The sequence below is a fragment of the Procambarus clarkii genome, chromosome 60, assembly GCF_040958095.1.
Source record: "Procambarus clarkii isolate CNS0578487 chromosome 60, FALCON_Pclarkii_2.0, whole genome shotgun sequence".
Lineage (NCBI taxonomy): Eukaryota > Metazoa > Arthropoda > Malacostraca > Decapoda > Cambaridae > Procambarus > Procambarus clarkii.
In genome coordinates this window covers 5,409,329-5,424,656 of record NC_091209.1, presented here as the reverse complement: position 1 = coordinate 5,424,656, position 15,328 = coordinate 5,409,329, and the positions used below count along the sequence as shown (strand labels likewise).

The 15,328-nt window shown below is 39.9% G+C and overlaps 1 protein-coding gene across 2 annotated transcripts; it reads left to right on the top strand.

The window, feature by feature from the left end:
- The first annotated feature begins 3,221 nt into the window (after window positions 1–3,221).
- Window positions 3,222–13,303, top strand: LOC123749964 (zinc finger protein 665-like). Of its 2 annotated transcripts, XM_069307412.1 has the most exons (4): window positions 3,222–5,243; window positions 6,372–6,633; window positions 11,720–11,903; window positions 12,350–13,303. In XM_069307412.1, exon 1 carries the CDS (start codon window positions 3,697–3,699, stop codon window positions 5,230–5,232), a length of 1,536 nt encoding a protein of 511 aa, XP_069163513.1. In that variant the 5' UTR covers window positions 3,222–3,696; the 3' UTR covers window positions 5,233–5,243; window positions 6,372–6,633; window positions 11,720–11,903; window positions 12,350–13,303. The 2 variants fall into 2 exon arrangements, with proteins under 2 accessions (XP_069163513.1, XP_069163512.1); XM_069307411.1 differs by having other exon boundaries at window positions 3,224–6,633.
- Window positions 13,304–15,328: the final 2,025 nt, after the last annotated feature.

Sequence of the window (15,328 nt, the reverse complement as noted above, 5' to 3'; positions counted from 1 at the left end):
TAATGCCAATCCTGATCTCAAAAGCTTCATAGAAGGTTGTAACAGAACCCATGAGCACCACACCAGAAATAAATACAGTTTTGATATTCCTAGAGTACGACTTAATCAAACCAGAAATGCTCTACAAATCAAGGGGCCCAGGATGTGGAATGACCTTCCCAACCATGTTAAAGACAGTACCTCTCTCAACCAGTTTAAGTTAAAAACGAAGCTATACCTAATAAATTCCCTGTAACCTACCTTACCTCTCTATTGTCAACCCATGTATGTTTTTTTTTGTTTTGTTTTTGTTTTACAAATCAACGCTGTTTTAATGTAATTTTCTGTAATAATTTGTAATTGTATTTGTGCTGTTTTTTCAACAATGTTCCCCCCTCTTTTACCTCTATTTTTATTTGTACTCAACGCATTTTTTTCTTTTTACCCATTAGTTTTAAGCTTTAGTCAGTAGTGTTTTTTCCTGCCCGAAACGCTTTGCGTAATAGTGGCTTTAGGCATTGTATGTACTAGCTCTTATCTATAAAGCCAACAAACTTTGTAAAATCTCTTTATGTATGTACCTTTGCCTAAATAAAAATTATTATTATTATTATTATTATTATTATAAATGTGAATGTCTGACTGGTTGCTACCACAACTGTGAATGCCTAACTACCATTAAGTGGTTATCTTGAGATGATTTCGGGGCTTTTAGTGTCCCCGCGGCCCGGTCCTCGACCAGGCCTCCACCCCCAGGAAGCAGCCCATGACAGCTGACTAACACCCAGGTACCTATTTTACTGCTAGGTAACAGGGGCATAGGGTGAAAGAAACTCTGCCCATTGTTTCTCGCCGGCGCCTGGGATCGAACCCGGGACCACAGGATCACAAGTCCAGCGTGCTGTCCGCTCGGCCGACCAGCTCCCTATTTGGCAAGATCTGGATCTGTGAACCTAATTAAGATGTGGAGATGTGTCTTTTGAGACAAAAATAGCACCTTGTGTATTCATTCCTTACATGAAGTTGAGAGAATTAAACAAAATATCCTTGAGAATTAAATTATGAAGAATTAAACATCCTTACAAAGAGTTCAGAGCATTTAAGGATGACAAGGAGTCACTTACAATTAATGTATCAAGTTTAGAGACTTGTACACATTTCAGTGCAAGGATCAAGGCAAATAGTTCGGTCTGAAGGGTAGAGGCCCAATTGTTTAGCGAAGAGACATGAGAGATTTTACATAAGTACAGTACATGGTAGTTTAAGTAGCGAACGGATGTCAACGAATATATATAACAAAATTATTGTCCTATGAAGTCGATTTAACTTCCAAACATATATTTTTTAATAAATGTTAAATGTTTTCTGGCTAGTTATGTTAGATTTTATTAAAAATACGTATTCTACTTGTTAACATTATTATTTAAATTTGTGATAATTTGTGCAGAGAAGTGCGACAACTGGATATGCCAACAAACGCTTTCCAAACAACGATATATCTTGGATAAGTCGCTCCACAACAATGACGCTTGGACCGTCGACTTCCTTTGATGCCACATATATACTTATTTCATTATGAAATTATATTAGTTTGGAGTAAATATATGTTTTCTCATGTTCTGCATTCAGCACCCACATTATAGTGAGTAAATATACCATAATACTTCATTACTTAAATAACACTAGGAGGGTTTGAGTTGCTTTGGGTCTTTAGTGGACAGAATTTCCAATAGATGGGGCGAGAGTCGCCTCATCTCTCTCGCCCGGGCGGAAGTCGAAACTTAATTTAAAATTGATATATCTTTGTCCTCCAACATGATATATTTCATTTGGTGCAATCATAATAATGTTCATATCTGGGTCTTTCTGGAGGCATATAAGATTTTAGGTTTTATTAGCGTATCTTTGTTAATTATACAATATATCGGCAAGTGCGTAGGCGTCTGCACTCCATGACTGAAAAGCTACTGAACGCCACTATAAAAACATATGTATCTTCACTTGAGCTATAAATATGTCTATTGTAATGGATTTAAAATGAAGCTCATATTTCTATCATGCTTAAGACATATAAAACAGTTGTGTTTATTAACGAATTTACGTGAAATAAACATTGATCTGAGAGAGAGTTGCTCTGTCGTTCAGTCTGTACGGGGTCGGAGCTCCGTAATTTTTAAATACATGTATCTTCATTAGAACTTTTAATATGTGCATGGTAAGGTGTTTAAAGTGAAGCTTATATGTCTGCCTTTCTTGAGACATATAAAACATATATGTTTATTAACGAATTCACGTGAAATAAACATTGTTCTGAGAGAGAGTTGCTCCGTCGATCGATCTGTCCGGCTCCGTCTAATTACCACAAGCTACACAAGCTTCAGAAAGCTTCCTGGCAATACGTTAGTAATGAATAAATATGATATGTTAGGTTAGGCTGACCTAACCTAACCTAACCTAACCTAACCTATCCTAACCTAACCTAACCTAACCTAACTTAACCAAACCAAACCTAACCTAACCTAACCGACGCTTGGATCGTCGACTTGATTTGGCGTCACCAGCTTTTTATTTTCGCCTAATTTCTTTAAAAAAAGATACTTTTTCAGATTAAAATTATGTTTTTTCGTGTTGTACATTCAGCACCATGGTAAGGTATTTAGAACGAAGCTTATATATCTGTCTTTCTTGTGACATATAAAACTCTTACGTTTATTAAGGAATCTGCGTGAAATAGGCATGGTTCTGAGATGAATGCTGCGGTTTTCGAGCTCGACGAGCGATGAAAACTGCCACTTTTATACAACTACAAATATCTTCGGTTTTACTTAAAATATTTGTCTGGTAGAGGTTTTACATATAGATCGCGTTTCTGTCTTTCTTCTGACTAATACATAATTTTGGTTTAATCAGTTATCAAGATGTTTTCAACAATATTCTTTCAGCGTTCGTCTTTTCCAACACGGGCGGACCTTTTGAAAACGCGATACTTGGGCTAACCCATCCTATACTTGGGTCAATTTCCATTATGGCTCGGAACACATCCACTATGGGAGAGCTATTTCCTTCAAAAAGTATAATCGTTTGGCTTTATGTTTAAAGAAACAATTTCAAGTACATTCTTTGATTGAAAAACATGAATATAAATACAAGTGTTAATTGTAAATGACCAGTTATAAACTAAAATAAGAAGTAGGAAAAATGATATATGGAACCAGACAAAAACATTGGAACGCTCAGGTGATGAGAGGGTAAACAACCGCCACCATTTTAGCAGCACCCGCCGGTGATGTCCAGCACGAGCATTAAGGGAAAACCTTGACACAAACTGCACCTATCATAAAGAAGAAGCACCACCATTGACCGCCAAGTGCTCACATCAAGTCTAACTCTAAGAAACAACATTCAAGCCTTGACGCTTCTCCCAACATCCGGGGGAGAAAACCTTCACACAAACTGCACCTGTCATAAAGAAGATGAAGACTCACCAGTGTCCACAGTGTCCGAAGGTATTCACCTGTCCTGCACGTGTGAAGACTCACATGTTAGTGCATTCAGGTGACAAACCTCATGAGTGTCCAGATTGTGGGAAGAGATTCAGTCTGCGTGGAAATATGAAGACTCACATGTTAGTGCATTCAGGTGACAAACCTCATGAGTGTCCAGAGTGTGGGAAGAGATTCAGTCAGCATAGACATATGAAGACTCACATGATGGTGCATGTGGATGAGACCTTTTCAATGTGCCGAGTGTGGCAAAAAATTTAGAGTACGTGCAAAAATAATAAGGCACATGTTAGTGCATTCAGGTGATAAACCTCATGAATGTCCAGAGTGTGGGAAGAGATTCAGTGAGCGTGGAAATATGAAGACTCACATGTTAGTGCATTCAGGTGACAAGCCTCACGAGTGTCCAGAGTGTGGGAAGAGATTCAGTCATCATGGAAGTATGAAGCGTCACATGATGGTGCATGCAGATGAGAGACCTTTTCAATGTGCTGAGTGTGGCAAAAAATTTAGAGTACGTGCAAATATAATAAGGCACATGTTAGTGCATTCAGGTGACAAACCTCATGAATGTCCAGAGTGTGGGAAGAGATTCAGTCAGCTTGGAAGTATGAAGACTCACATGTTAGTGCATTCAGGTGACAAACCTCATGAATGTCCAGAGTGTGGGAAGAGATTCAGTCAGCTTGGAAGTATGAAGACTCACATGTTAGTGCATTCAGGTGACAAACCTCATGAATGTCCAGAGTGTGGGAAGAGATTCAGTGAGCGTGGAAGTATGAAGACTCACATGTTAGTGCATTCAGGTGACAAGCCTCACGAGTGTCCAGAGTGTGGGAAAAGATTCAGTAAACGTGGAAATATGACGACTCACATGTTAGTGCATTCAGGTGACAAACCTCATGAATGTCCAGAGTGTGGGAAGAGATTCAGTCATCATGGAAGTATGAAGCGTCACATGATGGTGCATGCAGATGAGAGCCCTTTTCAATGTGCCGAGTGTGGCAAAAAATTTAGAGTACGTGGAAGTATAATAAGGCACATGTTAGTGCATTCAGGTGACAAACCTCATGAATGTCCAGAGTGTGGGAAGAGATTCAGTCAGCTTGGAAGTATGAAGACTCACATGTTAGGGCATTCAGGTGACAAACCTCATGAATGTCCAGAGTGTGGGAAGAGATTCAGTCGGCTTGGAAGTATGAAGACTCACATGTTAGTGCATTCAGGTGACAAACCTCATGAATGTCCAGAGTGTGGGAAGAGATTCAGTGAGCGTGGAAATATGAAGACTCACATGTTAGTGCATTCAGGTGACAAGCCTCACGAGTGTCCAGAGTGTGGGAAGAGATTCAGTAAACGTGGAAATATGACGACTCACATGTTAGTGCATTCAGGTGACAAACCTCATGAATGTCCAGAGTGTGGGAAGAGATTCAGTCATCATGGAAGTATGAAGCGTCACATGATGGTGCATGCAGATGAGAGACCTTTTCAATGTGCCGAGTGTGGCAAAAAATTTAGAGTACGTGGAAGTATAATAAGGCACATGTTAGTGCATTCAGGTGACAAACCTCATGAATGTCCAGAGTGTGGGAAGAGATTCAGTCGTCTTAGAAGTATGAAGACTCACATGTTAGTGCATTCAGGTGACAAGCCTCACGAGAGACCAGAGTGTGGGAAGAGATTCAGTCGTCGTGGTAATATGAAGAGGCACAAAATGATACATGCAGATAATAGGCTAAACACTTAAGAGTGTGGAAGGTAATTAAGAGAATGTTGAAGGATAATGAGGCACATACAGGTATAGTAACTTAACTTTAATCTAACAGTGTGCTATCACAATGTCAGTTGGATGTTCTTCAAAGGTAATTCTATTTTGTTTGAGAAATACACTTCACCATGAAAGGTAAAGATCAAGATATTTTATTATATTGTTCTTTTATGAAAGTTAGATGACCAAGCAAGAACTAGAGAAGCTGTCACTATAGGAAAATTCAAAATTGCTTATAAGTATAGAAATATCTCTTTAGTTTAGCAAAGATAAATCAAAGCTTTAAATGTTTTTCTTCATATTTATGTAAATAATAATGTGCTTTCTGTTTTTGTTCTCTGTGAAAATTTATTTAAAATGTAATATACTCTGTAGCTAAGTTATGGACATTATTGTTGTAATATTATTTAGCATTGGTGCTGGTGAAGAAGACAGTCTGAGACGTACTTAAGATGAGACCATTTGATTGATAGGGAAATGTAGGTTAATCAAGGAATTTTCTCATCAGATTCATATGCAAACTAATGTCTATTTTATATTTTTTGTTTAGGCATATTTATGAATAATACTCCTGATTATAAATATTTCACCAGAGAGTTTATTGAAGGCAGATTGGCATTTATAACTGTCAGTCAAGTTAATATGAAATTTAAATTTATATTACTCTAGAAATTTACATCATTCTAAATTTACCAGAAATTTATATTACTCTAGCCTAACTTTATCAGTTATGCTGTAATTGTCTTGGAATAATATTTTACCCGATTTACCTGAGGGCCACTAACCCTAGTGGCCTCGATAAAAACGGGAAGCTGGCAGCTTGTTGAAGGTTCCCTTCCCCCCCCCCCCCCCATTTTCCTTGATTTTTTCCTGGTATATTTTGAAATTCAGCACACTTTGGCAGTTATGGCGTTGGTGGCATCGCAAAAACTGCCAAAATGCGTTGTAGGCATTCCAAAAATCTGATTGCCACTCATGTAGGTAGGCCTACTATTTGTCTTCGTTAACTCTGAAGCATTTTCTCTTTAGCTCTTGGTCTATAATTTATATGTAGGTAAAGGATAAGGAAAATTTCATAACAACTTTAAAACTTTCAGCCAAAAAGACTTTATTTGCAGCATCCAGTAAAATGCGCTGTTCACTCCGGCACAAAAATGGGTGTGACGAAAAAGTTTTAAGGCTTCATAAAAACCTACAATAGTGAAAACTCTGAAACTCTCAGTGAAAAGGATGCAATAGAAGGTATCCTGCCATGGCACAATTTACTGCCTCATACCTTACCTTGAGGTTACCTTGAGGTGCTTCCGGGGCTTAGCGTCCCCGCGGCCCGGTCGTCGACCAGGCCTCCTGGTTGCCTGGTTGCTCATCATAGCAAAAATGGTATGTAACCACATCTTATTTTATCAGGGGTTACAATTAGGCATTATCAAGACAACTAACATTTAGCTTGCATAATGGATAAGCTTTGCTTATTTTTAAAGACAAGTATCATCACTACTATTTGTAAAATAGGAGCAGTATCATAATCTGTAGGTTTTTATCAGGTTGATACTGCAAAATAAACTATGTATGGAATGTACCCAATTACACAATCTTCCAATCTTTATGTACTTAACCCAAACAACTTTATCATTGTGTTCATTGCTGTCTTCTTTTATGTGCTAGCCATATGCTGTATTGTGCCTACTAATTTTTGTTAAACTACCATTCAAGCTGTCATTGCAATCAATCTGAGCTACCTATGTGCTTTAATATACCTACAATTTTCTCTCATCTTTTATTTTTTTCTTGTTTTGTAACTGTTATCATTTTTTTATAAATTTTGCAAGTATTTACCTACTTAAAATTTTCTTAGATTAAGGACCTGCCCGAAACGCTGCGCGTACTAGTGGCTTTACAAGATTGTAATTACTATGCTATGTATCCTCAATCCCAATGTACCTTCTGTGTATATATATATATGCGAACAAGCCTGAATGGTCCCCAGGACATATGCAACTGAAAACTCACACCCCAGAAGTGACTCGAACCCATACTCCCAGAAGCAACGCAACTGGTATGTACAAGACGCCTTAATCCACTTGACCATCACGACCGGACAAAATGAGGTGATAGCCGAGGCTATATGAACCACCCCACCGCCGGCACTCGGATAGTTATCTTGGGCATAGCATTTTACCAAATCACCTCATTCTTTGGGGCAACACGTGAGGAACACAAATGCGAACAAGCCTGAATGGTCCCCAGGACATATGCAACTGAAAACTCACACCCCAGAAGTGACTCGAACCCATACTCCCAGAAGCAACGCAACTGGTATGTACAAGACGCCTTAATCCACTTGACCATCACGACCGGACAAAATGAGGTGATAGCCGAGGCTATATGAACCACCCCACCGCCGGCACTCAGATAGTTATCTTGGGCATAGCATTTTACCAAATCACCTCATTCTTTGGGGCAACACGTGAGGAACACAAATGCGAACAAGCCTGAATGGTCCCCAGGACATATGCAACTGAAAACTCACACCCCAGAAGTGACTCGAACCCATACTCCCAGAAGCAACGCAACTGGTATGTACAAGACGCCTTAATCCACTTGACCATCACGACCGGACAAAATGAGGTGATAGCCGAGGCTATATGAACCACCCCACCGCCGGCACTCGGATAGTTATCTTGGGCATAGCATTTTACCAAATCACCTCATTCTTTGGGGCAACACGTGAGGAACACAAATGCGAACAAGCCTGAATGGTCCCCAGGACATATGCAACTGAAAACTCACACCCCAGAAGTGACTCGAACCCATACTCCCAGAAGCAACGCAACTGGTATGTACAAGACGCCTTAATCCACTTGACCATCACGACCGGACAAAATGAGGTGATAGCCGAGGCTATATGAACCACCCCACCGCCGGCACTCAGATAGTTATCTTGGGCATAGCATTTTACCAAATCACCTCATTCTTTGGGGCAACACGTGAGGAACACAAATGCGAACAAGCCTGAATGGTCCCCAGGACATATGCAACTGAAAACTCACACCCCAGAAGTGACTCGAACCCATACTCCCAGAAGCAACGCAACTGGTATGTACAAGACGCCTTAATCCACTTGACCATCACGACCGGACAAAATGAGGTGATAGCCGAGGCTATATGAACCACCCCACCGCCGGCACTCGGATAGTTATCTTGGGCATAGCATTTTACCAAATCACCTCATTCTTTGGGGCAACACGTGAGGAACACAAATGCGAACAAGCCTGAATGGTCCCCAGGACATATGCAACTGAAAACTCACACCCCAGAAGTGACTCGAACCCATACTCCCAGAAGCAACGCAACTGGTATGTACAAGACGCCTTAATCCACTTGACCATCACGACCGGACAAAATGAGTTTTCAGTTGCATATGTCCTGGGGACCATTCAGGCTTGTTCGCATTTGTGTTCCTCACGTGTTGCCCCAAAGAATGAGGTGATTTGGTAAAATGCTATGCCCAAGATAACTATCCGAGTGCCGGCGGTGGGGTGGTTCATATAGCCTCGGCTATCACCTCATTTTGTCCGGTCGTGATGGTCAAGTGGATTAAGGCGTCTTGTACATACCAGTTGCGTTGCTTCTGGGAGTATGGGTTCGAGTCACTTCTGGGGTGTGAGTTTTCAGTTGCATATGTCCTGGGGACCATTCAGGCTTGTTCGCATTTGTGTTCCTCACGTGTTGCCCCAAAGAATGAGGTGATTTGGTAAAATGCTATGCCCAAGATAACTATCCGAGTGCCGGCGGTGGGGTGGTTCATATAGCCTCAGCTATCACCTCATTTTGTCCGGTCGTGATGGTCAAGTGGATTAAGGCGTCTTGTACATACCAGTTGCGTTGCTTCTGGGAGTATGGGTTCGAGTCACTTCTGGGGTGTGAGTTTTCAGTTGCATATGTCCTGGGGACCATTCAGGCTTGTTCGCATTTGTGTTCCTCACGTGTTGCCCCAAAGAATGAGGTGATTTGGTAAAATGCTATGCCCAAGATAACTATCCGAGTGCCGGCGGTGGGGTGGTTCATATAGCCTCGGCTATCACCTCATTTTATCCGGTCGTGATGGTCAAGTGGATTAAGGCGTCTTGTACATACCAGTTGCGTTGCTTCTGGGAGTATGGGTTCGAGTCACTTCTGGGGTGTGAGTTTTCAGTTGCATATGTCCTGGGGACCATTCAGGCTTGTTCGCATTTGTGTTCCTCACGTGTTGCCCCAAAGAATGAGGTGATTTGGTAAAATGCTATGCCCAAGATAACTATCCGAGTGCCGGCGGTGGGGTGGTTCATATAGCCTCGGCTATCACCTCATTTTGTCCGGTCTTGATGGTCAAGTGGATTAAGGCGTCTTGTACATACCAGTTGCGTTGCTTCTGGGAGTATGGGTTCGAGTCACTTCTGGGGTGTGAGTTTTCAGTTGCATATGTCCTGGGGACCATTCAGGCTTGTTCGCATTTGTGTTCCTCACGTGTTGCCCCAAAGAATGAGGTGATTTGGTAAAATGCTATGCCCAAGATAACTATCCGAGTGCCGGCGGTGGGGTGGTTCATATAGCCTCGGCTATCACCTCATTTTGTCCGGTCGTGATGGTCAAGTGGATTAAGGCGTCTTGTACATACCAGTTGCGTTGCTTCTGGGAGTATGGGTTCGAGTCACTTCTGGGGTGTGAGTTTTCAGTTGCATATGTCCTGGGGACCATTCAGGCTTGTTCGCATTTGTGTTCCTCACGTGTTGCCCCAAAGAATGAGGTGATTTGGTAAAATGCTATGCCCAAGATAACTATCCGAGTGCCGGCGGTGGGGTGGTTCATATAGCCTCGGCTATCGCCTCATTTTGTCCGGTCGTGATGGTCAAGTGGATTAAGGCGTCTTGTACATACCAGTTGCGTTGCTTCTGGGAGTATGGGTTCGAGTCACTTCTGGGGTGTGAGTTTTCAGTTGCATATGTCCTGGGGACCATTCAGGCTTGTTCGCATTTGTGTTCCTCACGTGTTGCCCCAAAGAATGAGGTGATTTGGTAAAATGCTATGCCCAAGATAACTATCAGAGTGCCGGCGGTGGGGTGGTTCATATAGCCTCGGCTATCACCTCATTTTGTCCGGTCGTGATGGTCAAGTGGATTAAGGCGTCTTGTACATACCAGTTGCGTTGCTTCTGGGAGTATGGGTTCGAGTCACTTCTGGGGTGTGAGTTTTCAGTTGCATATGTCCTGGGGACTATTCAGGCTTGTTCGCATTTGTGTTCCTCACGTGTTGCCCCAAAGAATGAGGTGATTTGGTAAAATGCTATGCCCAAGATAACTATCCGAGTGCCGGCGGTGGGGTGGTTCATATAGCCTCGGCTATCACCTCATTTTGTCCGGTCGTGATGGTCAAGTGGATTAAGGCGTCTTGTACATACCAGTTGCGTTGCTTCTGGGAGTATGGGTTCGAGTCACTTCTGGGGTGTGAGTTTTCAGTTGCATATGTCCTGGGGACCATTCAGGCTTGTTCGCATTTGTGTTCCTCACGTGTTGCCCCAAAGAATGAGGTGATTTGGTAAAATGCTATGCCCAAGATAACTATCCGAGTGCCGGCGGTGGGGTGGTTCATATAGCCTTGGCTATCACCTCATTTTGTCCGGTCGTGATGGTCAAGTGGATTAAGGCGTCTTGTACATACCAGTTGCGTTGCTTCTGGGAGTATGGGTTCGAGTCACTTCTGGGGTGTGAGTTTTCAGTTATATATATATATATATATATATATATATATATATATATATATATATATATATATATATAATATATATATATATATATGTCGTACCTAGTAGCCAGAACGCACTTCTCAGCCTACTATGCAAGGCCCGATTTGCCTAATAAGCCAAGTTTTCATGAATTATTTGTTTTTCGACTACCTAACCTACCTAACCTAACCTAACCTAACTTTTTCGGCTACCTAACCAAACCTAACCTATGAAGATAGGTTAGGTTAGGTTAGGTAGGGTTGGTTAGGTTCGGTCATATATCTACGTTAATTTTAACTCCAATAAAAAAAAATTGACCTCATACATAATGAAATGGGTAGCTTTATCATTTCATAAGAAAAAAATTAGAAAAAATATATTAATTCAGGAAAACTTGGCTTATTAGGCAAATCGGGCCTTGAATAGTAGGCCAAAAAGTGAGTTCTGGCTACTAGGTACGACATATATATATATATATATTATATATATATATATATATATATATATATATATATATATATATATATATATATTATATATATATATGTATATATATATATATATATATATATATATATATATATATATATATATATATATATATATAAATAAATAAATAAATGTATTATGCAAGAAACTAAACTGTAATTACATTAAATTGAGTTTTAGTTTACTTACAGTAAAAAAAATTTCTTCTTTTATTAGTGTCCCTGGCTCAAAAAAAAAGAAGGCAGTAGAAGATGTGGAGCTTCAGAAGAGATCCAGAGAGAAGCAACAACATACCATTCAAGAAATGTTGCATTATCTCACATATTACAAGAAGAAGAGAGAGATTTTAACCAAACATACTAAAGAGTTATGTGGAATTTTCCCTTCATATCTAAGCAAGGTAAGCTAACAGCTTAAATTAAATGTGTGTTGCAATTCAGTTCATAAACATTTATCCAGCAGAACTTTAGACTTATATATTCTAATTTTATACTTCATGTCTTGCTATTTATGGCTTTGACAGGTAGACAATTCCATGGTTTTAATAAACTGGTGTCTTTTACATGTGAACTTTTATCCAAAATTTTCATTATTTATATATTCTAATTTCTTTAGTATTTTTAGACAAATTTGTAAATGTCTTAAATCCCATTAAATATTGTATATATTACAGGATCCTAACAAGTACACTATTGAAGAGAAGCACTTATCACCCAAAAATAATAGTGGAATCCTGGCTCTTATGAAGCAAGGGCAAAAGTTGTGTACTGACAAGCTGATTACTACTGGCCTCCATTGTCTTGCCTGCACTTTGTTTCCCATCAATCATATCACTCATTCTTACAGGTGTGAGACAGAGAGGGACAAGATCATCCAAGAGGAACAACACCTGAAGGTTGATCCACACCTGAAGGTAGCACCACACCTGAAGGCAGCACCACACTTGAAGGCAGGTCCACACCTGAAGGCAGCACCACACCTGAAGGCAGCACCACACCTGAAGGCAGCACCACACCTGAAGGCAGCACCACACCCTCCACTTTTGCAGTTTTGCCCCATTTGCCAGCAACATTTGGCTGCTTTAATTAATAATTAATTAATTCTCTCCACAAACAGGACCAAAACTTGCTCCAAGCGAAATCACAGTTTCGGGCGATCGAGCGGCAACACGGAAAAGTGTATACTCTTTTCACTGTGCTGACCTTAATTTTCGATGTACATATTTCATTTTTGTATCAATGTGTTCGCAATAGAATGTTCTAGAAGAACATATGTATAAAATGTCACCAAACTGTGATTTAAACCACTACCAATAAAGAAACTAAGTGGATCACTAGCCGTGAGCTCCAAACAGCGACGAGATGTTTCCATTCTTTTCAGGGTTGTCAACTCCACATTTGTTCAACAGCGTTAAATTTGGTATCTTGAGATCGCAATAAAATTTCCTACACGGACATATGCATATAAATGTAGAATCATGATCGCGGCCCACTCGCAAGAATATGGGAAGTGGGCGAAGTGTTACCCGTTACAGCACCTCGGCGATCTACAATAGTCTTACCACAAAGATACAAGACAATACCATTCTCCCAAACAGGCGATGTGGCTTTTAAAAAAAACGTAAATTTTATGGTAAACATGTTCATACTATCCCCAAGTCGATCGGATATGAATTGAATTTTATAGAAATATTTGTTCGTCAGACAAAAAAATATGTCTACTCGGGCAGTTTCAAGTGACCCCCGGCGGACACGATCTTGTGTCCGCGGGGGAGTAAAGTGTTTATTAATAAAAACAAAATCGCCTTTCATTGCTTCACTCAGCCTGACCAAAAGAAAAAAAGACATTTTAACAATTTATTTATTTAAGTAAAATACTTTTCTATGTTTAGCGTGACTTTGTTGGTTGACATCCACAAGTGGATTTTTTTAAGCATGTTAGAGACATTAGGCAGATCATTGATGTATATACGAAATAGGAGACGTCCTAGGATGCTGCCCTGCGGCACCCTTACGGTACAGTGGGAGAGGATGTATTATTGATGGCTACATAATGGCGTCTGTCAGTATGATAGGTTTGGATACATTTAGGGGTACAAAATCAGATACAGCTCAGGGTAAGGCCACGGATTCTATAATGGTGGATTTTAATTAAGAGGTAGTTATGGTATCAAAAGCCTTTCTCTGGTCAATGAAGAGTCCAATCGGAAACTCACTTTTGTCAAGGGCTGAGTAAGGGTTGCACCACCCACAGCAAAGCTATGGGTGGTGCAAGGGCATGGGAGGTACTCTTGAATACCATGATGGTATTTCACTAATGTTCCCAACTTTGGTTTTTAGTCCAAAGTTTGGACTTAGTTTAGTTTGGTCTTAATAATGGTGAAGGAGGCATATCGCCTATGCACCATTAACCTAAATACAGAGTAAGTAAAAATTTAATTTTAAGTAATTACCCACTTAAATTGGAAATTTATAACTCCAAAAATTTATATATACACTAAAGCGTTCTGAAGAATAATGGAAACAAACCCAAGTATCAGTTGGGTTAACCAATGTATCGCGTTTTCAAAATGGTCACCCCATGTTGGAATAGACGAACGCTGAAATAATATCGTTGAAAACATCTTGATAACTTATTAAATCAAAATTATTAGTCAGAATAAAGGCAGAAATGGAAGCTATATGTAAGATATCTACCAGACAAATATCTTAAGTAACACCGAAGATATTTGATCGATCGACGGAGCTACTCTCTCTCTCTCTCTCACATCAATGTTTATTTCACGTAAATTCGTTAATAAACAAAAATGTTTTATATGTCTTAAGAAAGACAGAAACATAAGCTTCATTTTAAATACTTTACCATAGACATATTTATAGCCCAAGTGAAACTACATATGTTTACAATTACCTAGGTATCAGTATCTAGCCAGGCAGGGATCACAGGCTGCACAATACTGATAAATTATGTAATTCACAGAGATGGTCCAGCTAAGGATGGATAACTTAGGCACTCTGCAGGGGGTGCCTAAGTTATCCATCAATGGATAACTAGGCACCCCGCAGGGAGATGTCCTCAGTCCTACCTTATTTAATATCTTAATAAACACGCTCCTGTTGATCGTGTTACTGAAATTAACTGTTAAATTGGTATAAAAATGCTTAGGCTAACTCATCCTAACCCTTGCACAGAAGCCCTCCAAAATTAATTTATTGAAGGTCAGCATTGTTCCAAATGGATAACAAACTGGAACTGAACTCAAAATGTATCAGCTTTATAATTTGTACCAAGAGAAACAACAACGACACTTTCCTGCACCGTGGGAGATTAACCCTTTCCAATTTTAATCCCTCCCTTTCAGATTCAGATTCAGATTCAGATTCAGATGTTTATTCAGGTAAGGTATATACATACAAGTGATGTTACATTAATGGAATGATATATAGATAGAGCTAGTACATACACTGCCTAAAGCCACTATTACGCAATGCGTTTCGGGCAAGAAAAACATTAATATTTAGAACTTAATACTAATTGAGCATAAAGAATAAAAAGTGTTGAGAACAAATACAAATAAAGATAAAAAAAAAGGGGGAACATGACTGAAAAAGCAGCACAAATACAATAGGTTGACAAACAGTGTTGATTAAGAAAATAACAGACATGGGTTGACAATAGAGGAGTAAGGTAGATTACAGGGAATTTATTAGGTAGTGTTTAGTTTTTATCTTAAACTGGTTGAGAGAGGTACAGTCTTTAACATGGTTGGGAAGGTCATTCCACATTCTGGGCCCCTTGATTTGCAGAGCATTTCTAGTTAGATTA

What these genes read in the sequence shown, in the direction of transcription:
- LOC123749964 (XM_069307412.1), top strand. Translation starts at nt 3,697, where the DNA reads ATGTGGATGAGACCTTTTCAATGTGCCGAGTGTGGCAAAAAATTTAGA.